The 27,474-nt window shown below is 46.5% G+C and overlaps 1 protein-coding gene and 1 pseudogene across 1 annotated transcript in view; one reads left to right on the plus strand and one right to left on the minus strand.

Annotated features, from left to right (window-relative positions):
* The window catches only part of Enthd1 (ENTH domain containing 1), a 107,425-nt gene that overhangs the window by 65,379 nt on the left and 14,572 nt on the right, over positions 1-27,474 (plus strand). Inside the window, exon 7 of the mRNA XM_021640342.2 lies at positions 26,840-27,244. Coding sequence (XP_021496017.1) covers positions 26,840-27,244 — 405 coding nt within the window. The remainder of the gene's footprint in view (positions 1-26,839; positions 27,245-27,474) is intronic.
* Positions 21,849-26,053, minus strand: LOC110550425 (heat shock protein HSP 90-alpha-like; annotated as a pseudogene).

Genomic DNA, 27,474 nt, shown 5'->3' on the forward strand with positions numbered 1-27,474 from the left:
TTGTGAGTCTGAGGCCAGCATGAGTGATGGAGTGAGACCTTGTCTCAAGACAAACAAAGAAAAAGAAGAAGAAGGCAGCAGAGTTAGCATGGCTCTGAGGCAAGGCAGTAAAGGTATGGTTGTTGTCTCTGTCACGTGAAGGCTGATACTGTGCTGAGCAGGAAGCTAGCAGCTGAATATTCGGCCCTAAGGCTGCTTTGATCTGCTGTGGGATTACCTGAGCTCAGGCAGTGACCGGGAGCACAACCTGGTCATCAGCAGCAGCCATCCTCCAGTCCGCTAGCTTCGCGGCACAGGCTCGGACTGGGACCCATTAGACTCACCACCGCGACTTCCCCACCTTTGATGTCTGCACTAATCTCCGCAGTTTCCCAGAAAGACAGCAGTGGTGCAAGTACAGGAGTCTTCCTGTTCTCTCTAGCCACAGCAGCCTGCCCTCCATGGGCAGTGGGACTACCATAATCCTCTGTCTGTTATGAAGTATGCGTGTTCCCTACACATTCTGAGGCCATGCAACAACGGCTCTTGTGATGAGGTGGATCCCAGATTGATTCCTGCACGGCCTGGTTTCCAAAACCCCCTATAGTCTGTGGCTGGCAGACCATTGCGACACTGTCGGGGCTCTAGAAACACTGTCCCTTCAGAGCCACTGTATAATAAGATAGGGGAATTTTGTTCATTTCCATGTCTAGGACAGCTGTAAATGTCTCCTGGTGCCTCTGGGGAAGGCTGTGTGTGTGTGTGTGTGTGTGTGTGTGTTAGCACCTAGTTTTCCTCATGCAACATAGCCTCACATTTTCATCCCACTGTGGTGGTACAGATGCAGGGAGGCCTTCCTGGATATTAAAAATCAGCCACCTCTCCACCACCAGTGGCACCTTTCTGTAGCCAATGTTTGCCACTTTGTGGGCTCTTTTTTCTTCCATTCTTCTCCATCCTTTTCCTCTTCTCTTCCAACCCCCTAATCCTAGATAAGGGAGAAAAAGGGATAGGGAGGAAAGGGGGTGATGTTATCATTAAGGCATAGAGCTCCTTGGGGCAAGTTTGCTCTTTGCCAACAGAATGTCTAGTTTCCTCTTCTTCTTCTTCTTCTTCTTCTTCTTCTTCTTCTTCTTCTTCTTCTTCTTCTTCTTGTTCTTCTTCTTCTTCTCCTTCTCCTTCTCCTTCTTCTTCCTCCTCCTCCTCCTCCTCCTCCTCTTCTTCTTTTCTTCTGCTTCTCCTCCTTCTTCTTTCTTCTTTTGCACAACTAGTTAACAAACCACAACCAACAGCAGCTAACAGCCAACCATCAATCCATTTATCAGGGCTCTAGTATTTATCTTCCCTCTGAAAGTCCCCAGAATTTCAAATGTCACACACTCGCAGAAACTATCTGCACCTGGCAAAAATCATACCCCCGCTAGAGCATGAGGCATCACAGCATGTCACCTGCTGTGAAGCAGCCCCCATATCCCCACACCTGGGATTAAAACAAAAACATATTCTTATAATATTTCTGTGTTTTTAAAAGAAACCAAGACTCCAAAATTCTCAGTACTCCTTTCTCTCCCCCTATGCATGTTCTCTGTAGCACTTCTCAGCATCTGACAAACTGCACATCTTCTGAGCCATCTTAACACATAGTAAAGAGGGGTCAGAGTGAATCTGCCACTAGTTTGGTCTTTACTCTTAGGCAATTCCAAGTATATATGTGTTGTTTTTCCAAGCAGCTGTATGAAATTTGTGTGTGCTTCTCATGACCCAGGCTCATTTCCTAGTGCCTTTTGTTTGAAGGTAGTCGTTATATTCCTTGATCTCTTCCTAAAAGTGCTGATGTGCCAAACATTAGACCATAGCAAAGCATGCCTGGGATTATGAACTGACCGTGGGAATACGTGATATTATCCACATAGTAACTGAGTAACATGGTTGGTGTTAAGAAATCCAATTAAACCCATTTAGAACTCACTTTTCCTTATTTCAAAAATATGAGAATAGATGACCTACATATGCAAAATGGATAGAAAGTAAACGATTAAAGCTTTCAGTGAAATGAGAGAATAGGCAGAACAAAACCTCAACCACTGAGTAAAGCACAAGGGAGTAACTGCTTCAGATGAAAGACTTGCAGGGATGGATGCGATGTAAATACATTGGATTCATGTATGGAATTACCAGATAATATACAATACAAATTCATTTTAAATTTTCATTTATCACGTATGTGGTATTCAACCATCTCATCATAGTAATGATTAAAAGAAACGCTGAGTGATGCTGACTTCTGAACTGTTTGTGAATGTTTAGGTCAGGAAGTAGTCCAACCTAAATCATTTTGCTGAATGTGTACATTATAAACAATGACATACAAGCCCCACTGACATTTCCAGTAGGGAGAATCAAACTTAATATAAAATGAGTTGACAGGCTTTTTATTAAAATGACCATGATCTCCCAGGTGTGTAAGTCCCAAGTTGACTTTATTTGAATGAAACTCACGGTGTTGTGCTTATTATCGAGAGTGAGTACTTATCCGCCCCATAAAAGTCGTAAATGCCCGCTGTGTGTTAGGCACTGTGCGCCTGCTGAACAGCCTGTAAAGAACCCTGCTGGGCGTGATCCAGCATCGAGAAGCAGGAGGGTGGAGGGTGGCTGGATCGCCGTAACAAGTTCTAGGCCACCCAAGGTTACATGTCAAGGTCCTGTCTCAGTCAAAGAAACGAACACAAGTAAACAAGGCCCTTGCCTTTCAGGAGCTTTTCAGGCTAGTGGAGGATGACAGCCTTAGTCAGGTCATATTGGACAAATTGGTGTCAGGAGGGGAGAGACACAGTGGCAGCCAGGAGGGCAGCCAGCCTCTCCTTGGTAGACAAGGGAAGCTTTCTGGAGAAGGTGTTGTCCAGGCTGAAGCTAGAAGGGTGGACGATGACCAAAAGAATAGCCAACCAAAGCATTGAATGTGCTGGATCATTCCTTTACTTTTCATTTGCATAACAGTTTCCTAAGATAAATGAGGAAAATCCACACAGTGTTTAAACAACCTGCTCAAGGTCAGGGTCAGCATTTAGAGAGGAGAGGAGAGACTGCCTCTGGCAGGAGAATAATGGTAGGTGAGAGGCTGGGCAGTGGAGCAGGAGGGCAGGGGTCAGGGCGAGCTGGCAGCTCTGAGGAACTGGAAGCCTCACAAGGAGGCCTTGAGACTAAGTGGGTGGTAGGAGGGGTGCCAGGAAAAGCCAGAGTCAAGCAGGCCTGGATAAAGGCAGCCATATATTTAGTGTCCAGACACTTCAGACAGCGAAAGAACACAATGAATAATTACTGGCCTTGGTATTGGCTGGGATAACCATGAATCTGGATAGTCCTGGGCAACATGACATGGATGCCCTGTGTCCTGATAAGCCACTCTGAGGACTTTCCCTGGTGTCCAAAACAACGTGGAGCCTTTCAGGTGCCTTAATCTGGGACAGCCAGGTGCCCATGTTGGAAGAAGGCTTCCTGCTCTGCAAAGCAAAGGTGGGAAGCTAGGGAGTTAGACAGGCCATGGGACAAGTTCCAGGCTGCATCCTGCTCTGGCCTCTGCTCATCTGCAAGAGTCACCTCTCACCACCTTCCTCCTCCCACATGGAGGTCCAGCTTGGGCATTGCTTCCCAGATGCTATGATGCCTGGCCTTGCCCCTCCCTGCCACTCCTCTTCATCTGTCTGACCCCTGCTCATCTGGGTTCAGCTAGGATGTCAATTCTCCCAGGAAGCCTTGCCTGGAATGCAGAAGACACAGCTTGCTACTGATCCCTCCCAGCTCTGGGGGCAGGCCCTGCTTCTTCCCATTAGAGAATAATTCTGGGAGCTAGGTCGCATCTTTGCTCAGCAAGACTCTGCACCTAAAACCCTCTGCTTAGCACGCAGTGAGTAGTCCCTTAAATGCTTCTTGGTGAGTAAGTGGCATTGAAATGCCCCTAAATGGAATGCAGCCATCCTTGGTGTTTTCATCCTGTGCTTTTTGCATATGCTTTAAAAGCGTCTTCAAAGAAGATCTGTCACAGCTTTAAAAGGAAGGTGGCTTGTACCACACAATGGAAGTGCTTGGAGTTCAGGCTGGGTTCATTGCCTGCAGAGTTGCCTTTTAAAGCTTCAGAGAACTTCCCCATCCCTGGCTGACACTTGATTGTTAGGCTAGCTCAGGTTCTGTGTGAAAGGAGGGAGTGCACAAACACAATGAATTGGAGATGTGTCCAGAGCAGAGAGAGGGTGTGCGAGAAGGCCTTGGCCACACCCAGGTATCATCCACCGAGCTCCTCCTCTCAGTCTGCTGTGAACCCAGGAGCTGACCCTGGCATGGCAGGTACCCAAAGGTGTTGCATCAGTTGCCTCTACCCCCACCACACCGGTTTCTAGATGCCATCAGTGCTGGAAGAGCTGTAGGTGAGCGAGGAACAGCACCACTCTAGCAGCCAGAGGGGCGGTGTTCATGGTGGGTGTGCAGAGGCCCCTCAGAGGCGGGGAGCATGTCTTGCTCATGCTTGAGCTGTGGGCGTGGTGTTTTCAAGCGGGACTGTTAGTATGCAAAAGGGTTAGCTGTGTTTTCCTATGTTTCAAGGTAACCCTCAATCTCCTTGGTTATTCTGGGAGGTTTCTTATATCGATCTTGAACTCACATCTGCTTAGGGATTCCCTTCTTAAACTCAACCTCCACAAGGAGGCTTGACACTGTGGCTTTCATGGAGGGGGAATACTCGCTGTCTGTTGTTTGGGCATTTCTTCATCATGGCCTCTGGTGAGAGGACTCTCATGGCATAGTCTTAGCATTGCCTCTCTCTCTCTCTCTCTCTCTCTCTCTCTCTCTCTGCACCCTCTGGGCTGGTCTAAGTTGGTAGGCTGTGCAGTCCATGTCCTTCTTGTCCTATCACAAGGCTCTGTCAATTACAGCATCCCTCAGCTAACGTTTCAACCCCAGAAGCTTCTGGAATGGCTCCTACACTAAGACTAAGTGCCTGGCTCAGATGCCACCTCCGGCCCCCTGCCCTTGCACCAGGGTGATATTTCTTTTTTACCACTCTGTCCTATGTTGCTGTCAGGGTGAAGAGGGCCAGCCAGGCAAGCACAGTGCACCATTCCAGGCTTTTCCTGGAAGGCAGGAAGAAATCCTCTTTGCCCTCAGAATGAAAATGGCATAGGAGGGAATTTGTCCGTTTTGTTCACTGCTGAATGCTCACTGTTTAGAACTGTAGTAGGTAACAGGCTGAAAGGAGCTAGTTGACTAGGTCCTCCCAGATCTCTGAGGCGTCTGTGGCTTTGCCCTGGGCACGTTTACTGTCCCAAACCCTTTCCCCACTTAGGCTGCCTGACTTCCCTCAGTACTTCAGTCTTGGTTGGGAGCTCGCTGTTGCGAACATTAAAGAAGCCAAGCCAGTCTGCTTCCTCAGAGCCCTCTCTGCTACTAATCTGGCTTGTGCTGTTGTGGTAGCGTTGGGGATTGAACTTAGAGCCTTGTACCTATGAGGCAACTGTTCTGTCTCCGACAAGGTACATCCCCAGCCCAGTCTGCTTTTAATTGGAGGCTTCCATCTCTAGTCTGGTTGGGCAGTGGTGACTTCATACAGGTGGCCATGCTTGAGGGAGGACCCTGGGGATTCTGTGGTATGTATGGCTGTGGGGACAGAGACCACCTGGCAACACCTGTCCATTCTCCTTGTGCCTTTGTGTCCTCAGTTCCTAGCACACAGCAGACTCCCAGTGTGGCTGTTGGGGTGTCTGGCGAGTGCAGATGAGAAGAGAGAGAAACGGAGGCTTGAGGGTGACCTGAGGGTTAAGACAGACTGGAACTCAGAGAAGGAATGTTCAGCCTTATCGCATCCTACTCGGTTCAGCTACATGACTTTCTAGTTGAGGAACTGTTTATCAGTGGACATATGGTAAGCCCTCTCCTCAGGCTCTTACACTAAATTAAAGGCCACACACAGAGATCATTCCCTTTGTGCAAAGATAAACTAGAAGAGCTTTCAACTAGATACCAGTCACAAAATAAACAGAAAGTTCCAGAAGAAAAGATTGAGAAATTAGATTTTAATTCAATAAATAGCTACTGGGTCCCTGCCACTTTTGGTGGGCATGGATGTATGTCAGACCTGTTGGTCCTCTAGAAGCTTCTGTTCTGGCTCAGGTTGAAGACAATAAACAGATAAAGTACTTACAATTGTAGTACAGGGATGAGGGAAACAGGGCAGGAGCTTTGTGATGGCTCGTGCTTGGAGAACCTCTCGGCAGAGCGGTGGGAGGTGAACTAGGAGGGTGGAGAGGTGCATTCTGTCTGTCTGTCTGTTTGTTTTATTCCTCTCTCATGTATTACATCCCAGCCACAGTTTCTTCCCTCCCTCCTTTCCTTCCAGTTTCCCCACCTCTAGCTCACCTCTTCCCCAGATCCACTCCTTCTGTTTCCCTGCAAACAGCAGGCCTCCCAGGGATACCAACCACACACAGCATGTTGCAATAGGACTAGGAACAAACCCTCATTTCAAGGCTGGAGGAGGCAGCCCAGTAGGAGGAATAGGGTCCCAAGAACAAGCAGAAGAGTCAGAGACTCGCTGTTAGGAGTCCCACAAGAATATCAAGCTACACAACCATAATTATATGCAGAGGACCTAGCGCAGACCCGTGCAGGCTCCCTGATTGTCACTTCTGTCTCTGTGAGCCCCATGATACCTGGTTAGTTGATTCTGTGGGCTGTGTTCTCATGGTGTCCCTCTGAGTAAAGAAAACAGTAAGCTTGGAGGCCCAGGTGGAGAAGGTTACATTTTCCTTAAGTTATAAAGAGCCACATGGCTTGAATGTAGCACAGGAAGGGGGTGGCGTGACAAGACGATTTAATCCTCAGCCCACGAGGCAGGGGAGCATTTGGACTGACTGCTGAGCGCAGAGGAGAGCAGAAGCAGGGAGACCAGTGAAGCACCTGTGCCTGGCATGGCAGTTGTGGTAGGACAGAGCCAGTGGCTGTAGAGAAAAGTGGACAGGTGTTCTGAGCTGTCAGGATTTCCTGATGATGGTGTCAGAGGGGTGACAGGTGATCTTGCTTTGCAGCCTGTGGAAAGTGAGGGTGTGACAGTGCCGTTTACTGAGAAGGAGGGGGCAGCAGGGAAGAAGGGGTACCTGGGACAGTGTGTTAGCTGCGTCAGCAGACACCCCCTAAAAAGCTGCTCTTCTCTGGGAGGGACCGACTATAATTGAGGCGCTGGGACAACTAGACCAGAATGTAGGCAGTCAGTTGTCAGGCTCTCTTTCCCTGAGAAACCCATTTTTAAGGATTCTAACTCTGCTTCCTGGATGGCGAGTGTAGGCTATGCATTTAAGAAATCCTGATTTTTCCATTACGCTGAATTTTGGCCATCATCAGGCATGCCTAGCCTTCTATAAAGTGCTGGGAGAAAACCCCTAGTAGTTGATCCCTGCCCTCCTTGCTGATTACAGTTCAGATTCAAGCTGTTGCTTCATTTTTCCAAGCTGGCGGTTTTAGCAGCTGTAAGTGGGGCCTGGCGGACTCATCTCGGCACTGCTGTCCTCCCCACAGCAGAGCGCGCACACTTCACAGCGTCCAGTCAGCCTTCCGTCACTGCACCAGACACCCACAGCTCTTTAGGATCGCAGCTTTGGCGGTGTCCGTCCATGGTCAGTTGGCTTTGCTGCCTCAGGACCTGTGGTAAGATGGCACATTATGGTGGGAACACACGGAGGAACGGAATCTCTCAGCCTCGTGGTCAGGAGGCAAAAGAGAGGAAGAGCAGGGTGAGTCCCACAATCCCCTTCAGTGGTACCTCCCCCCCCCCCCCCCCCCGTGACCTGAAGGTCTCATATTAGGCTCCACCTCTTAAAGGTTCCATCATCTCTTAATAATTCCACGCTGAGGACACGCCTTTAACCTCCGGGTCTTTGGTAGACACTTAGCATCTCATTGTAGCCAAGAACTAAGCGGTGTATGTACTGCTGACTAGGCTTGTATGTGGTCATTTGCTTATTTGTTTGTCTGTTGTTGTTTTTCTTGTCTAGAGTGTATAGATAATACAGTGGTGGACTGTGGCTCTCCAAATCACCTCTCAGTAAACCTAGAGAGTTCTGCAGCAGACTCCCCTGCATTGCTGGATCAGCATGCAAAGCGAGCGATAAGCAGATGGTCACAGCAATTACAAACCTTGATAAGCAAAGATGGGGACAAGGATAGAGCCTGACTGTGGCCCTTGCCAAGGTCAGCTATTTCAAGTGATTATAGATCATGAGGGTATTTTGCTTCTGGGCAGGTGTTTGATTCATTTAACTCAGAAAAGAAAACCAGAAGAGTTGTCATAGTTAATGCCTGTTGCCAGTCTTTTCCCTTCTGTGACCTTGGAAAGCCTAATTATTCATCAGTTCTAACCACAGAATTGTGACAGTCCTTTGCTGATCACATCTTTACTGCCATCTCCCTGTCTCCTGTGGAGCCTGGTCAGTCCTGCCTGGACTGCTGTGATGTCTCTTTCCATGCTCTCCCTCCCCGAGCCTTGCATCTGTCTATCATCTTGTCACTTACTCTTCAGATCAGCCTTCGTGGCTTCTGACAGTTCCAGAAGTGAAGACCAGACACTGCAGGTCTTCCTACTGTGCAGGCAGATGAGCAAAGAGAGGCAAGGACAAGAGAAAATGTTGTACGCATGGATGGGGCCGGAAGGACAATGACATTGGCAAAACAAAAGACAGACAGACCTGAGAGCTGAACCATGATTAGAGCATTAGCTGTAATGTACATAAATCAAAAGACAGTTTCTCCTGAGGTGACTGCTGATACCAGCATCACAGCCAGAGATGCCTTGAGCCAGGAGCAAAGGCAGAAACTGGATCTCAGATCCAGTCTTGAATTGTACCTCCCAAGGGAGCTTAAATTGCAGATCCACATTCCCAGTTCCCAAGGTAATGGAGCTTCTGGACCTACAACCTCACTTTCATCCAGCCTGATGTCCCAGTCAATGACCACCAACCAGAGAAAGGAGTAGGACCGCATAAGTGAGAGTCTTCAAAGACAAACCAGGAATTGGCCCCCAGGGACCCAGGACCTAGCTTACTTCTGCAGGATGTTAAGCAACTCAGTGTCAAATAGTTTTGTTTTGTTTTTAAAGATAGAGGCAAAGGGCTGGAGAGATGCTCAGCAGAGTGTTTGCTCAGGGAGACCTGAAACCCCATGCATGTAACAACCAGGCATTGTGAGTGGTACATGCCTGTAAGCCCAGTGCTGGCAGAGAAGGGTAAGAGCAATGGGTAAGACAGGAGGCTCCTAGGGACTTGCTGGCCAGCCACTCAACCCAGCGTGGCAAGCTTCTGGCTCACTGAGAACCTGTTTCCAAAAATAAGGTGGAAAGTGTTTTTAAAAAGAAGAAGAAGAAGAAAAGGTGCCTGTCATCAACTCTAACCTCCATATGCACATGCATTGTTGAACACACACAGGGGCACACACATGTACCACACGCATACCACACACATACCACACATCCACAGAAGGACAGAGTCAATAAATGAGAAATCTCCAGAGAGTTTTGAAAGTAACCAAGTAAAACTTCCAGAAAGGAAAAGGGAAACCTCAGCATATCTGGGAAGATTAGGCAGCAGTTATCATCTGAACCCAGGAGAATTGCAGGTTTAGGTGCAGCTCGGAAAGAAGCTGGGATGCAGCGAGGCCAGGGAGGTGGGAGGGAGCTGAGACACAGTGAACGATGCAGCTCACTATAGCCAAGGAGAGAACTACAGAAAGAGAGGCAACATTGTGAGATAGTGGCAGATCCTGTTTTTGGGTTTGTTTATTTGGGTTTTTCAAGACAGGGTTTCTCTGTGTAGCCCTGGTTGTCCTGGACCTGCTTTGTAGACCAGGCCGCCCTCAAACTCACAGAGATCTGCCTGCCTCTGCCTCCCGAGTGCTGGGATTACAGGCATGTGCCACCATGCCTAGCTCAGAACTGATGAAAGACACAGGGAGTGCAGTTTGCACTGAGGACAGTAAGCAACTGGGAGACAAAAGACAAAGTGGAAGCAAGACTGGGAGCAGACTTCCCAGCAGCCTAGAGGGATGAGGGACACAGGTGTATGCTAGGCACAGAGAAAATCCCTGTTTGCCTAGAATGTGCAGTCATTGTTAGTGAGGAGACTTTGGAATGGACCACACCCAAGTTACCCACAGACCCTCAGGAACTTGTCACCTGCTTTGAAGAAAGAAGGGAATCAGTCCAGAAGGGGGATCTGAGGAGCAGAGGGAAGTGGTGAGCTTAGAAGCTGATGAAGAGTTGGTAAGGCTAAGTGCTGTTTATAGTAATGACAATATCTGAGAGGGCTGAGCGTCAGCTTCTCAGCAAGGAGGTCACTGTGTGCCTGGAAGTGACTTTAGAAATAAGTGGCATGGAAAGGGCAAGGAAAGATTCACTAAGTGGGTGCTCTGTGGAAAAGGAAGGCAAACAAGATAGTGCCAGATCTCCAGGTCTGAGTGGACTGGCCCCCTCAATACTCCAACATGGACGCCAACAAGAACAAAGGCATCCTTTTGGGAGGGGAGACCTTGCCGGAACACTCACAGGAAGTACTGCCCTAGAGCAGAAGCCATCTTGCCTGGCATTAAGGAAGAAAGCAGAAAGGACAGGCTGCAGAACCTCTGTGTGTGAAACCTTGCCAGTGGTGCCTCTGCCGCTCAGAAGGAAGGCTAGAAAGACACTCAGCACACGTCTATGAGTCACATGATCAAAAGGTAATTAAAAACAAAATCTATCAGTTGAAAAAGAATTTTAACACCTAATTTGTGGTGTTAGAATGAGAACTAATCTGTCAGGTAACCATAGCGACTATTTCAGGACCCTGAAGACACAGAATGTGGTTCATATGGGAGCTTTAGCCCCCAGCCTACACACACACACTCACAAAGAGAGATAGAGAGACAGAGACAGAGACAGAGGGAGAGAAAGAGAATTGATTACAGAGGTACAGTATGGTGGAAGAGGAAGAATCTAGTGGTAAGATTTCTCCAGAAGGAATTGTTATCACGCTAAGTCTCGTCTTCCAAGAGATGCCTAGAATGACGGCATCCACCCCAAGCTTCGGCATAATGCCTGACTCATTTCGGCAGCTGGGAAGACTATGGTGGCTGGACCCAGCCCTGGGAGACTTTGAAGAATGTCCCTTGGATAGGTGGCCCCAAGGCTAGGAACTTGCCTCATGCTGGCTGTTACGGTCAGGATCCACCTGCAGGAGAGGGACAAGGTGGCTGGTAGCCTCCGTGGTGAGCCTCTGTGGCCTGGTGAATGGGGCTGGCCTGTGCCCTGGGTTTGCTCAGAGCATGGGCTTCACCATGTAAGCTGGATGACGGTCATTGCGGTGACGTTGGATCTTGTCTTGGAGGGTAGAAAAAGACAACAGAGGTCAAAGAGGAGGGTGCCACCTACAATGTGATTGTCAAACCCATGCTCCAGAATCAAGTCAACTCATGCCACCTTTGCTTCCAAAATGGAAACTAGCTCTAGAGTGAGACCATCACTGGCATTTGGTCCTGTTCAGCACCAAGATCTCTATGGTTACTGCAGAAACCCTGTGACCTGGCTTCTCCTACTCATTTTTCTACTTGGTCACCCTGCTACAGCCATCTTGGATCATTGGTATCCCTGGAGTGTGTCAAGCATCTGTAGGGACTTTTCTCTCACTAGAACATTCTAGACTCCTCAAGTGCTCATGATCACCCTAGCACTGAGGCCCCTCCCATCACCCTATATGAAATAATAACATGGTCCCCACCAGCCTGTTCATTCCCTGGCTCTGCCTTTGACCTGAAATGGTTTTATTTTCCTTCATAGGATTTGTCACTGTCTCACTAGCTAAATATAAATCCTTGTTTAATTATTCATTCCCCACCCCCCACTGTGTAATATAAGCTCTGAAGGGGTGCAGGCTTCATCTTTTTGTGCACTGTCATATTTTTAGTACCTAGAAGAGTGTGTGACACACTGCCTAATAAATATCACTTGAATGAATGAGTATATGAAATGAAAGGAGCAGAAAGGGGGGGGGGCTCGTCAATCTTAAATGCCACAGAAATGTCCTTAGACAGGGCTGAAATTTTCCACTGTATCCAGCAACGAACAGCCAGCGCTGGTAGTGCTGGCCACCCAGGGGCAGCTCCTTCAGAGAGGAATGGGACCATGCTACAGTGTTGAGAGGAGCCAAAGAGCAAAGAGAGAAATGAATTTAATGCAAAAAAAAAAAAAAAAAAAAAAAAGTATTGTTGCCAATTGTTTGGGTGAATGGAACAAGAGAAAGGTAAAATGTAAGGGGCCCTCTGAGGAAGTATGTAAAGTGGATGTGACTAGCCGAAAACAGAACTCTCCCATGATCCAGCAATCACAGCCCCAGGAACCTTCTCAAAGGAAGAAAGATTACTGTATGTGGAAGAGATGCCTCCCATGTTCACTGCAGTCACGATGCAGACTCAAAGTGGCCATCCGTGAGGAATGGATACAGAGAGCGTGGCTCATGTGCACGACAGAATGCTCTCAGCCTCACCGAAAAAGGAGATCTCGTCTCCAGTAGGAGCCTGGATGAACCAGAAGGGCGTTGTTTTACATAGGACAGGCCAGGCACCACAGAATAAACCACACATGATTCCATACACATGGGGAGTCGTCCAAAGCAGAAAGGATTCAGAAGCAGAGTGTAGAATGACGGTTCCTGGGGTGCGGAGGCGTTGGTCAAAAGTTGTTCCCACTGTACAGCATGAAGCCCAGATAAATAACAAGGTAATACTTGAGAATTTCTATGGGAGGAGATCTTAAACACTTACAAAAACGATTAATGTGTGAGGTGGTAGGTGCCTAATTAGCTTTATTTAACTTCACCTGTATCTAGACCAAAACATCACATCATATAACATAAACCTACACAGTTCCTGTGTGTTGAGCATAGCTTAAGAAATATGGATGCACTGTTGTGGAAAGGGCAGTGGACCAGGGGTAACTAATACAGAGCTGAAGACAGGAAGCAGTGCTGACCAGAGTGAGTCTTGGTGACAGCCATAGGACAGGGAGTAAGCTGAGAGAATCACCGCTGACCGTCCAAGCTGAGGCTGAAGGGAGGGATGGACACAGCCCGAGGGCAGTTCAGCTAGTCAGCATGAGGGGCTGCCAGGGCAGCCAGCTTAAAGTCTGTCTTTCCCTGGTGCTCGGGGGTAGAAGATCAACTGCTAAAAGCAGTTGGGAAAGGTCAGGTTGAGAGAGCTACCTGAGGACAGCAGTGTGGGCTTGGGATTGAGTGTAAGGACGAGAGCTAAAAGATCAGCCAAAGAGCAGGCTTCTCCTGATGCTCCAGTTGACAGCAGACCATGAGGTTCCAGTGGGGTGCCTCTTCCCACTGGAAGTCCATCTACAAACGTTAGAAGTCAGGAGGTGCAGGAGGAAGAAGTCTTCGGCCTGGAGTCACCTAAGAAGGAAATCTCAGTTGAGGAGTTGCCTCTGTCAGACTGCCCTATGGGCAAGTCTGTGGGGGCTTGCCTTGATTGCCTTACTTGATGGAGCAGGGCCCAGCCCACTGGGGCAGATAGTCATGACTTTTATAAGAAAGCCAGCTGGGGATAGTTCTGCAGGGAGCCAGGAAGCAGTGTTCCTCCATAGTTCATGTTTTGTGTCTTTTCTCTAGAAACTGCCTTGGCCCTCCTTCAGTGATGGACTGTGATGTACAAGTGTAAGCCAAATAAACCATCCCTCCCCTATGACACTAGAGCAGGCAGGGGAACCCTAAAGGACTTTCAGATTCACTCCACTAGAGGGGGAACTTGGGGAGGAGCCGTCACAGGGTTATAATAGCCCAAGTAGCCACCACCAGGAGAGGGACAGTGACAATGCCCAGGAGAGAAGAGACAGACACTCTCCCTCCTGTGCTATTCTAATGCAGATAGAACACAAGGTACAAGAAGAGGTCACAGCAGACCTCAGGATGAGTGGGGAAAGGAAGGAGTGCAGGGGAAAGATGAGGGCACGGGTGCCCACGTAGGGACCTCGTGCACAGAGGCCAGCCCGCAGTGGCCAGGCCACGAGGCTGGAGGAGCCATGCTGTGGCCCCTCACACTCCTCCTGCCATGTCTCCTAGCCTCACTGTTGGATTTCTCTCCTGTTCATCGGTGCACCACCAACCTCTCTTTCCTGCCATCCACTGATCCGTTAAAATTTCTTTCCCTTTTAAAAGAATTTCAGGCATTATATTTGGATTCTTTAGTGAAATCTGCTTATTTTAGGTCTCCTAATTTCCACTCACCTTTCAGAAAGATTTTTCTCTTCTTAGCTAGTATGTCTGGTGTTTTATCTCCATGCCTAACAACTCTAGTGACTGAAGTCTTTTCTGGCTTTTGCCTCCTCAGTACACAATCTATCTGCAAAGTGCTATTTCATGAATGAAAATATGTAGAGGGTGCTAGAACGAAACAGAGTAAGCAAAACATAGATAAATTACAAAATGGTGCTGCAAACCATTCAAGAAAATATGAGCAGAGAGCTGTAGGAACAGGGACCATGGTGCATTCTGTCTAGGGTTTGCATTGTCTCTGGAAATCAGTAAAGTGGTCCCAGAGGGACCTGCTCTCGGGGTAACATTGATGCTTTTAATGGGAGTCTTCCTGGCTTATTTTGAGTAAGAGCTCAGTCATGCTTCATAAGAAGTAGCATTTCTTCTTCATTCACATTGTAAATGGTGTTTAAAGGCTGGTTGCTGTGCTATAGATCTATCCAAGATTTTCACTTGGTGTTGAAGTAAAAAAGTTAATTGTTGGTATGCATGCTTAATTGGGAAAATGCAGGCAAGTTATCATTCTGCATCTTAGCATCATCTTCCGGAGTACACCATTCTCTGATCTCAGATGCCACCCGCTGAGGACCAGTGGGCACAGGCCACACACCAGGCCTGAGTCCTGCAAGAGCAGTGCTTGCTCAGGTTCTGATCACTTCCAGGCAGAGCCATGGCTAGAGAGGTGTGGTTCACTGCCTTGGCTGGCTCCTAATGACAGCTCTCTGCACCTGGTAGTTGTTTCCCTTGGGCCAGGCAGAGTTTAAAGTATTTTGTAGTTTAAAATAATTTAATTCTGGCTAGAATTAAACCTCTGACCCAATTCAGTTTAACGTCTCACTCTTCTGGAGTCACTGTTTGCTTGTCATTGTTAGCCGGCCGGTCACCACCACTTACTTATGCCTTTGCACACCGGCTTATCTCACAGGGCCTGGGGTGTGCTTGAAGCACAGGGTGACCTTTACATGGCAGATATCAGCTTCCATTTCTCCGGAGCCTTAGAGACACGCACTCTGAGATGGGCGGGCGGTGATCTCCAGCCTCCCAAAGGCCTTTCACCCTCCCTTTCTGTAGCTGCAGTCTAGTGGAGGAAAGGATGGCCTTTATTACTGGTGGAACCTTAGCCATGACCTCCAACTTAGCAATGAGCACTGTGCCTATTTTATCATCCATTCATTACAATCCATTCTCATGGCATGAATGCTGTTAGCTGCCCCACTTGCTTTTTAGAGGTCCTTTTTTGAAGATCCCAATCTCTGTCTTCCTGTTAGAATGGAGGCACCATGGGCTGGAGAGATGGCTCAGAGGTTAAGAGCACTGGCTGCCCTTCCAGAGGTCCGGAGTTCAATTCCCAGCAACCACATGGTGGCTCACAACCATCTATAGTGAGATCTGGTGTCCTCTTCTGGCGTGCATGCAGACAGAATGTTGTATAGACAATAAATAAATCTTTTTTAAAAAATATGGAGGCACTGTGGCTCATTCTGAAAGAAGCAGTCCATACATCTGTGAGTGTCCGGGCCACAGTGTTGAACATGTTTCTTCTTTTACACTTGGTTGTAGCACCGTTAGGTGTGATCATGCACCTATTAGTCCACACGTGGCGCAGACCCCAAGGAGCCGGTAGCTGTGCAGATTTATAATTATTTAGGATTTTGTACGAACCACCAAATTTTTTTTTTCTGGTCATGCGTATGTTTTAATTTTTACCTTCACTATCCATTTTAGGTTAATGGCCTGCCTATTTTAAACCAATATATTAGTAAGCAGTTTAAATCACTCCTGTATTAATAATTTGTAACTGTGGCCTCATAGCAAAATGACCTCATTATTATCTTCACATCCTGTTTCCTCTGATTAAGTTAATTGTTAAAAGGGGGAAAATCCTTCAGTTACGCCTCTTTAAACTACAGAAAGCTGTATGTTGGCATCCATCTTAAGTTATGTCTGCCAGCTCTCTCCTTTGTAGCTGTAATTGGATCCTATGCATCAGACCAACAAGAGAATGGAGCACAGTGCCTGCTCTGTTAGACTAGAACGCCCATTATTAGATTTCTAATAACAAATACATAACACTCAACGATTCTAGTCCCTAGAACAACCCACAGAAATGCTGAAAAAGAGGTATCAGTGTGGCGTGTTCCTGTCTGTTGGGAAAGTCTCTCCACTCAGAACCAAACTGAAGTCTCTGTCAGAATGATCTTGCACTCATGAACTGGCCAAACCTTTCTTGCCCCAGTGAGCAGCTGGTCTCTTTGTCACAGAGGCAGTTTGTAGGGTTTGGTGTTTTCTGGCATTGTTCATGTTGGTCTGCGTGGAAATCACAGCCTGGTGTCTTCCACAGAGAATGTGATTTCTGTAGGATAACTGTCAAGCCTAAGACGACCTGCCTTTCAGGATCCCATTTTGTATTAATCAGGTCTATTGGCAGGTGACTGAGGAGAGCTAGTGCCATTTCATGATTTAATACTGAGCCTCCTATTGAGGAGTCCACTGAGTAGATGCTTGAGAGAAAGCTCTGACATTCAGGTTTGAATTGAAAGAAAATGAGAAGCCAGATAAAGGCAGCCAACCAAACTAATTCCCTCAGAACTCCTCCCCGCTTTTTCAGTGGCATTCACAGAAATTCTCTCTTGGGAAAGGCAGGGAGGCTTTCTGGAACAATCACATTGGTGTCTGCAGCGTACGCAATCACATATTTGTGTTCAGAGGTAGAAAGGCAGGGCTAGTGCTGTACTCCATCAGAGCCCTCACATTTTTGAGAGCTTTGGAAAACCATCCACGAATGCTGTCCATTCTTCATGTGTTCAGCAGCTATCTTCCCCAGACCTTCTTCCCAGGAGAGAATAGGCAATACATAATAAGAGGATAATGAGGATAACGTATGGACCATTGATCCTCCTCACACACCCTGCATCCCATGGACGGACAAAGTGGTGCTAAGGAAAGACTGAGTCATGAGCAGCTATGGACACAAGCGCACACCCTGGGCACAGGCTTGTTGTTGAAGAACAACCGTATGGGCATAGCTGGATCTGTTAACTTTCTTAGTCCCTTCTTCAGTTCCCCACGGCAGAATATTGAGTCCAGGAGCATTCCTTCTGCCCCTGAATCCTGTGTGTGATCCTGAGGAAGCTCCCGGAGATCTCTGGCTGTCTCCACGTCACATGTATTGAAGGACTGCGTCAGGACCTCCTCTCTTCCTTCCCGTAGCTCTTCAGATGCATTTGTGACCAGATCATTGGAACAGCAATGACTACCAGACACCCTGCCAGTTGCGCGTGGGTGAAGAGCTTCAATAGGGTTAATGCTCTGAGGGGTGTCACAGTACTGGAAGTGACAGTTCTATACACAAGAAATTAGACTGAGTTAGAAACAACACTTTTGTTTAGTGCTGTGATCCCTGAGCTTAGGATCCTGCCTGACACGTCCTCATACTTAATACGTGTTTGTCAAATGATCAGATACGTTTGAAGTAATGAGACTGGCTAAAAAAAAGTCGGCATTCGTATGCCATTCATTATGCAATATGAGTAAGGAACACAGATTCATTTTAACTTGGAAGGTTCAAAAATTTTTTTTCAACAAGAAAGAAATTGAATTGGGTCTTGAAGAATGAAATCATCTTTGTCAGAGTGGAAAAGAATTCTGCAGGCTAAGGCATACCCATGAGCAAAAGCGTAGGCCCATCTAAGGGGTGCCAACCTGGAAGGTGGCTATCCTTGGCCAGGTGTAAGGAAGGGAGAGAATTTCAGACAAAGGACCAGCTGGACAGAGGCTTAGCATCAGGAGGGGTATGGGATGTGAAGCCAGGAAGGCATCGCTGAGCCACAGTTTTATAAGAGTAGAGCTGCAGACACAATAAAAGAGGCAAATGGAGCTCATTCCTGCAAAGCCATAAACTGCATCAGATAGTTTGAGGACCATCCGCTCTGGTAGGCTGTGTGGAGTGGACCAATGGGACAGATGGGAAGGTCCAGAGGCTGTGGTGCAGGCTTCCAAAATAACTCAAGTGCCGGGGAAATCGATGGCCATGTCAGCAGAGGTAAAGTAGATATTGAGGACAAGAGGTCAGGATGGCGAGCTCTCCCCACGAGCGGCAGCAGAGCTCAGCAGAGACCAGGGTTCGACTGTGTAGATGGAGTGCAGACAGACCATCCTAGAGCCAGCTAAGCCCAGCAGCAGGTGATACCTTCCTAGAGTCAGAAGAGTGAATTGTTGAGGATATGCTACCTATACTTCAGAGGGAAAGAGGGCTGCAGAAGAAGACGGGAAGGTTGCCTGGAGAGCAGGAGACTAAGGGACTAAGGGACAAACTTCCAAACGTGTCCCATGATTTCTGTTTCCTTCGTCCAAACTCCTGCCTGTTAGTCAAGACCTCCACAGCTCCGGCTTTCTCCTATAGATCCTCCCCTCTCTGCCATACCCTAATAACTAATAGCACGGAATGGCTTGTGCCTGACTTGCCGATGCGACATGAGTGCTGCCTTCTTTCTCTGCTGAAGTTGCATTTACTTGGTCACTTTCCCATCTTTCTCCTCTGCCCTGACTTTACTATATTTATATTGCTGAAGGATTGGTGTACATACTGTCTCTCCAGAGCCTTAATACAGCCCAGAGTAAATAGGTGGTGTCAATTAGCCAGGCCTTCTCTCCCTCTGTTGTTCACTTCTTTCTTTCCCCTGTGCCTGCCTTGTTATTTTTCATGGTACTCACCAAACACACAGCTTTCCTTATACTAGACAAACACTCAACCGCAGAGCTGAATCCCAGCCCCGACACTGTTGCTTAATCGAGCATTCTTGATTTTAGGTTTCACATACAGCACGCTTTGATGTCCACAGGACCAGCATATAAAGGTGACGCAGGAAGCGGCACATTAGGGACCAGTTAAATTTAGCAGACATTTGCATTTCTTCCCTACGCAGAAGCATCCTGTAGGATGTAAGGTCGGAATGCCAGAACTTCATATATGATTGGTACTATACTGCCTGTAATTAAGTAAATTATTGGCTTTGTGGAAACATGCTTTATTTCAGAAAAGGCAGGGGTTAGGGTGGAATGTTACTTATTGGAAATAGCTTCTAGTAACTGTTCGGGATGGGGCTTGTGAGATGGTAGGTGGTGAGGCAGGAGGGTGTTGGCTGGTGGACAAGATGCCAGAACAGGAGCCGAGTCTCCCTAAGAGCACAGGGCCGGGCTGCAGCTAAGTGGCAGATAAGTGGCAGGTTAGCGGAAACCACGGGGTGTGGAGCTGGTCACTGGCCTAAGAGAGGACTTCCGCATGCAAACTGTAAATAACTGAAGTAGTGATTACAGAGAATTGATTTGGCACGTTGTTTAGAAGGGGTGTGTGGGTATGCGTGGAACCGGGCTGATAGCAAAGAAACCCAAGGCAGCAGCATTCTAGAATCTTCAGAGCACCTCCATCTTCTCTTCAAGTAAACATTTTTCTTTTTAAGATAATATGCTGTGCATTGGAAGTCAGTTTTTTCCAAGCATTCTAAGTGAGCTGTATCCCCAGCCTGTCATTGGATTGCTTTTTACATCAAAGTGTTCAGTTCACCGAATACTTCACCAGTTTGAGGCTAAGGATGTAGCTCAGTGGTAGAGTGCTTGCCTAGCATAGATGGGACCCTAAGTTCAATTCCTGACACAGCTAAAAAAAAAAAAAAAAAAAAAACTCACTAGTTTTAATAAAAGTCCAAGCAACTAGTTTGCAGTTTATTCTTCCTAGACTATCAGGAAAAGGACCGATAAAAATAGAAGACTTTGCTCTAACTTGTTTTGTTGAATTTTAAATTTTTGTTCATTTGTTTATTTGTTTTATTTTGGTTCTTTGAGGTAGGGTGTCACGTAGCCCAGGCTGGCCTTAAACTCACTATGTAGCCGAACCTTGAACTCTTGATTTTCCTACCTCCACCTCCCAGGCACCGGGGAGGGCTTGCCTCCCTGAGCCTCCACATCCCACCATCGCACTGAATTCTTAAGCTTGTGTTTGACTTTAAGCTTTTGTAGTAAGTATTAACGTGGCATCGAGAGTCTACTCAGGCCAGTGCTATACGTGGGTTGAGTGTTCTTGGGGTATTTTCATGGCCAAGCCATTGGCATCCTGGGCTGTCCTAATTTGCATGCCACTAAATTTTAAAGAGATTTCATTACATAAAGAGCAAAATATTTTCCTCAGATACAATAAAGTCAGGGGAAATATTTAAATAAAATCCCCTTTAAGGAGTACTTTAAAGCAAATATAGTAACACATATGCATTCTGCAATTCCATGACTCTGGTTTCCTACTAGGATATATTAGTACTTCTAACAAAGCCTTTTACCAACCAAATATAACTGGGTCATATGCTAATTAATAATATTTCAGAAGAGGTTATTTTCATCTACCAATTTTCTGTTTCCTTTCATCATTACTAAATTGTTAAACTATGTTAAATTTAGCAAAACAAAACCATTACCTTCCCTTTGGTTCATGTGTCTGGGTTTTTCCTTCCATTGAAAAGATACTAATTGAGCACATCTCTCCAAGACTGGCACTGTTGGGTGCTGGGACACAGAGACTTCTCAGGGTGACTGTTGCCAGGCTGGGACAAAGCTTGAATGAATGCAGTGTTGCAGCTGCTCATCAGGCTCCATCCAGTCTTCGGTAGTGGAGGCCATAGTAAGACAAGGCAAAGACAGAAGGGCCTGGGCAGGCGTTGAGATAAAGTGGTACTTAAGTTGACTTTTCAGAGTCAGAAGAAGCCAGACATTATAGTAGAGGCTAGAATCACAGCATCAAGAGACAGAGGCAGGAGGATCTTGTATTCCAGGTCAACTCAACTACAGAGTTGTCTCAAAACCCCCAAAAGTAATTAAAAAGCAATATAAATCTCTCTCTCTCTTTCTCTCTCTCTCTCTCTCTCTCTCTCTCTCTCTGTGTGTGTGTGTGTGTGTGTGTGTGTAATCTGTATTTACCTTAAAGCAGAATGTGGTTTGGTACTATATTTATTTCCATTCATGAACCTTGCTGAGATACAAGACCTAGGGAAGCTTAGGGGTTTGTTCTTGTTCTTTTTTTTTTTTTACTTTGGAAAACAAGCCACGTGGTGAATTCCTGTCACGTTGTCTCAGTATGTGTTCTTACTTCCAAGACTACTACATGCAGAATTAACTACAGGAAATGAAAAACTTTAAAAAGTGGGTTCTAGAAGTTGACAGTCAAGGCATCTTAACAATTTTTTCTCTTTTAAACATGAAGCTATATCTCAGAAGACTTCAGTGACAGGTGATTTGGTCTTGTAAGGAATCCAGCTCAACAGCTTAAATAGCTCAGATCACGAGGTTAGCAATAGGTTACCTCACACCGCACAGCAAACATCCTACCCCTATTGAAATAAGCCCGCAGTCTCACAGGCCAAGAAGCAGAAAGAAATTTTATCTGCTCCTTAGTTTTTATGCCACACAGACGCTGTAAACATTAACAACAACAACAACAAAAATCCTGGAAAATGTATCATCAGAAGGAATGAAGTAGGCTTAGAACATGTGATTTTTCTGGGACACTTAGTCTGTCTCTCCCATGCTCGAGGCATGGTCATCTCCTTCCAGGGCTGACAGTTTCTTCGGCTACAAAAGCAGTGCAGTCATCCAAAGTGGGATCATCTTCATCAGTTCTGAGGCCAAGTCTGAGCGTCCTGTAGATCCTGTTCATGTGTGTCTGGGCATCTTCCAGAGTGAAGCCAGAAGTCAGGAATGCAACTAATGCTGCAAGATAACCTTCCCAGGCCTGTCATTCTTGTCAGCTTCTGCCTTTGCCTTAAGGTTTCAATAATGGAGTGGTCAGGGTTTGTTTTCAGGTGTTTCTTTGCCGCCACGTAACGCATTGTTGAATTGTCTCCGAGGGCTTGAGCTTTTTTTTTTTTCCCCTTTTTTAAATTTTTATTTATTTTAATTTTTTTTATTTATTACAATGTATTCACTTTGTATCCCAGCTGTAGCCCTTTCCCTCATCTCCTCCCAACCCCTCCCTCTTCTCCTCCCATGTCCCTTCCCCAGTCCACTGATAAGAGAGGTCCTCCTCCCCTTCCATCTCACCCTAGCCTATCAGGTCTCATCAGGACTGTCTGCATTGTCTTCCTCTGTGGCCTAGTAAGGTTGACCCCCCACAGGGGGAGGTGATCCAAGAACCATTCACTGAGTTCATGTCAGAGACAGTCCCTGTTTCCCTTACTAGGGAACCCACTTGGAGACTGAGCTGCCATGGGCTACATTTGTGCAGGGGTTCTAGGTTATCTCCATGAACAGGCCTTGGTTGGAGTATCAGTCTCAGAAAAGACCCCTGTGCCCAGATTTTTTGGTTCTGTTGCTCTCCTCGTGGACCTCCAGTCCCCTCCAGGTCTTTCTGTCTCCCTCTTCTCTCATAAGATTCCCTGCACTCTGCCCAAAGTGTAGCTATGAGTCTCAGCATCTGCTTTAATACCCTGATGGGTAGAGTCTTTCAGAGGTCCTCTGTGGTAGGCTTTTGACCTGTTCCCTGTTTTCTCCATCTTCTGATGTCTATCTCATTTGCCTTTCTGAATGAGGATTAAGCATCTTACCCTGGGTCCTCCTTCTTGCTTAGCTTCTTAAACTTGTACAACTGCTTTGGAAATCAATCTGGCACTTTTTCAGACAACTAGAAATAGTGCTACCTCAAAATCCAGCTATACCACTCCCAGGCATATATCCAAAAGATGCTCAACCATACAACAAGGACATTTGTTCAACCATGTTCATAGCAGCTTTGTTCATGTCCCTCAGTTGAGGAATGGATACAGAAATTGTGGTACATTTACACAATGGAATAATACTGAGCAAATAAAAACAAGGAAATTATGGAATTTGCAGGCAAATGGTGGGATCTAGAAAAGATCATCTTGAGTGAGATATCCCAGAAGCAGAAAGACACACATGGTATATACTCACTTATAAGTGGATATTAGACATAGGATAATCATACTAAAGAAGCTAAGCAAGAAAGAGGCTTGAGCTGTCTTGATTCTCTCCATGTTTTTGCTGTTCATCCATATGCACCATGAGGGTATGACATGGAGATGCCACCAGTAGCTTTGACATTTTCAACTTTCCTCTCCATGGTGTCTTTTATAATTTTGTAGAGGTTTTCAAACCTGGATTTTTCTTTTCTTCTCCTCTTCACCTTCTGAAGGTTCCAGTCCTTCCTTGGCAACTGACACTAAGATATTGCGCTCAGGGTCCTTCAGCTGTGGCCCACTGTACTCATCAGGGAGCTCAGTCAGATAGATCCCTCGTAAGCCATGCTGTCGGAGACGGTCCACGAAAGCCAAGTTAATGATTCGCTCCTTGTCTCAGCTGTGCTTCTGGTCGTCCTTCATTCTGGTGCAGTAGCCCTTGAGAGAAACCACCTCTTCCCCAGGGGCAGATGGCGGGCGTCACAGCAGCTTGGAAAGCTTCTTCTGGTTTGGGGAGTCTCCATGAATTCCAAGCTTTTTATTTTTGAGAACTGCTCATAAAACTGTTTTTTTATTTTTAAGTTCACTTTACCTTCTGCCAGTTCAGTGAATAGTTCTAAGCATTTCTTGACCAAATTCTTTCTGGTAACTTTCAAAATTTTGTTCGGTTGTAGCATTTCATGGGAAATCTTTATAGGGAAGCCTCAGAATCTACCACCCTTCAGATACTCGGGGGATTAGCTCCTCACAGTTACCCATGATGAAAGCTCTGTATACATACAACTTGATGGTCTTTCTCTTCCCGCTTTCAAACAGATCAAAAGGAGTATGTGCTGGGGCAAAAGGTGCAGAATCCCAATTGTCCTTCAACACCAACAAAAGCGTTGCCATGAAATGTTCCTCCCGCTCATTGGTTAAGCTTTTGTGGAATTCTTCATATTCTTCATTAGCAGCGTCAACAGGATTTCTGGTCCAAATAGGCTTTGTTTTACTAGGTTCTTGATTGACATACTTTACCTAATCTTCTTCTCACCACTGTCTGTTTCTTCTTTTTCATCAGAACCAACATCTTCTTTTTATCTCCTTTAAAAAAAAGGTTTATCATTGTTTTATGTACACTGGTGTTTTCTTTTCTTTCTTTCGACATACTGCCTGCATGTATGTCACTGAAGGGGCCAGGTCCTCTGGAATTGGAGCTACAAACAGTTGTGAGCTGTCATGTAGGTATTGGGAATTGAACCTGAGTCTTCTGGAAGAGCAGCCAGTGCTTTTAACCACTGAGCCATCTCTGCAGCCCCCAAATTCAACATTTTTGTTTTGTGAAACAGATTCTCATATAGCACGGGCTGTCCTTGAACTTAATGTTTAGCCAAGGGTGCACCACACTTGGTCACATAGTGCTGGGGATTAAACTCAGTACCTCACAGGTGCTAGGCAGGAACTTCAACAACTGAGCTATAAGCACCCTTATCTCCTTTTTCATCGGCCTCCTCACCACTGACTTCCTTATATTGTCCCTTCTCCACAAGGAGAACAATGGGGTAGCCAATAGACTGTGAGTGTTCCCTCACAGCCTCCCTCTGCTTTCCTCCACATACTCAGCTTGCTTTTCTGTCAGATGTAAGATAACCTTTCTCCAGCGGCCCACTGGTTCACTGTGTCAGTCTTCATTGTGAAACATGCTCCTGCTGAGCATCCCCATTATCATCATGCTTGGTCATCATAGTCACTTTCTCAGCGACAAAACACACAGAGGAAAAGGCAACACCAAACTGGCCAGTCATGGCAATACCTGCACCAGCCTGCAAAGCCTCCGTGAAGGCTGTGGTGCCTGACCTGGCAAAAGTGCCAGGGTTGTTGACTAAGTTAGCCTCGGGCATTCCATTCCAGTAGTCACAGCAGAAAGGCTTTGATCTTGCTCACTGGGAATGAGATGCATGTGCAGCTCCTTCCCAGAGTAGTTTATTAGGAACTGTCAAACTCTCACCCCTGATCTCACCCAGAGCATCTGATGAGTTTAAAATGAGCTCCCTCAGAAAGATCTCTTTTTGCAAATAGAAGTATTGATGATCAAGGACATTAACCAGAAAACTTTTTTCCTTAAAGGGAAAAGCCTTAGCCTTTTCCTCCTCCGTTGATTGGTCTTGGATCTCGGTTTTGTTAATTCCACTGGTTGAGAACAAGACCACTACTACAATTCAATGCCAAAATTGAAGCAAGCTTTAATTAAATGCTGGCTAAGAGAGTGGACTCTGGCCAGGCCCATACCTGGGTTCCCAGGAAATGGCCACAAGTCATGTTTGCAGGGTCTTAAAAAGGCAAAACCATGGGTCACCATATTTCCCATCAGGTCCAACCAGAGGCAAGTATACATCCTGCCTGTCTACCTCCCATCTACATCCAGTCAGGGGTAAGTCTGCATCCTGACAGATTTCCTGCCCACGTACCTCCCGCCCACATGGGATCAAGCACATCCTTTGCAGATGGAGCAAACACATTTCTTTAGGGGAGTGAAAGCGAACAGTAGCCACCAGCATTTAACTTTGGCTCTGTTCGGTCTCAGTTTCCTCAGGCATCTTTGCTGAGTGACCACACACAAAGCATGACTAGCTGCACCCTGACAATGAAGCAATTACTATGAGTTTCTTGAACTTTCTAATTCTGGGTGAACACCGGGAGCTTTTCTGCAGCATCGGGAAGCTCTGAGAGCAGAGCACTTTGTGATGTGTAGGCTCACCTGACGGTCTCCACATCCCGCCCCCCTGGTTTAAGTGCCAGAGAATACGCACGCCCCACCATGTTAAGATTCTCATTTCATGAACCCAGTCTCTTAAGAAACGATTTTCTTCCCTTCCATACTCCAGTTAGGATGAAACTCTATGAGAACAACCCTCGCACTGAGGGTTAGGGTATGGCCCCCACTAGAAATTTAGTCTAGGCCTTGGATATGTGGGTTCAGGCAATGGTCCCTACCCAGGTTCATCTGCAGCTTTGGTTTCTTACACTGCCTTAGCCCCTTCTGTACATGACCCCTGGTCTGTCCCAGGCTCTCGTGGTGCTTTGGTGTCTTAGTGACTATTTAGTGACAGGATGGACAGAATGTTTGCATCGTAGTAGCCATCAGATCAGCTCTGTAAGAGAACGTGTTGTCCTCCACATAGACAAAAGATCCATTGAAACGATGGCGCCTCCTGAAGCATTCTGCATGTGCCTCCTGGGAGGAGACAGCCTTCATTCCAGGAGAGACGAAGGGTTTCATAGGATAGAATGATGTATATTCTGTCTAGTTTATCTTGTAAAGGATGAAGGCTTGAAGGTTCTAAAAATATAGTGGCTGAGAGACAGATCGGTGGGTGAAGCAAGAAATACTTACAGGGAAGTTAGGTGAAATTTTCTGTGCCTCTGAGAGAGGGAGAAGGCAGCCACCAAATGACTAAGACATCAGTTATAGCTCCAGGGTACTTGAAATAGAACATACCAGCCTAGTAGGAAAGCAGAGGACTAAATAGGAAAGATCCTGTTTATTAAAACGGATTTTAAATGGAATGTTTCGGTTTTAATTTGGGGCTACTTGCTATTTTACAGAGCCTGTGTCTACTCCCTCAGAAAAAAGCCCATCGATGCAGACAAATGTGAGTTTAGGCAAGACATTGGAGAAAACCATTGCAAATACTATCACAGAAAGTCCCCCACAAGCTCCACAGGAAAAGCAGCTGGCCGCAAAAAGCTTTGAAACACTGACGCCTTTACAAGCATTTGGGCCATCAGGTAAAGATGAGTTCATCAGCTTGGGTTTGAGGATGCCCAAGTCCATGTTCCACAACCAGTCCTCTGTGGAAACACTCTACGTCTCACCCTCATTCAAAACCATTAGCCCAGTGAAAGAGACCAGTAAGGACCTCCAGATACCTGCACAGCCCAGCATCTGCCTGATAGAAGATGTGAGCCTCAAGCCTTTACCCGTGCGGGGTGAGTGTAACCCCCAAACAAGCCAATGAAAATGCCCTGAGAGGCATTTTGTGACCTCTCTGCCTTCTGACCTTCTCTAGCCTCCTCTCACTCTTTGTCAGATCTGTTAAGGCACACACACCACTGAAGGATTTCTTGCATGGTCGTCTGTCCCTTTTATCAAATGAGTTGCAGGTAATTCAAGCAAGTACTTGATCGAATACATTACCATTAATTCTGAATAATTTCTGTTGGAAACCAAATTAGATGTT

This window comes from Meriones unguiculatus, chromosome 8 (assembly GCF_030254825.1).
Source record: "Meriones unguiculatus strain TT.TT164.6M chromosome 8, Bangor_MerUng_6.1, whole genome shotgun sequence".
In the NCBI taxonomy this organism is placed as follows: Eukaryota; Metazoa; Chordata; class Mammalia; order Rodentia; family Muridae; genus Meriones; species Meriones unguiculatus.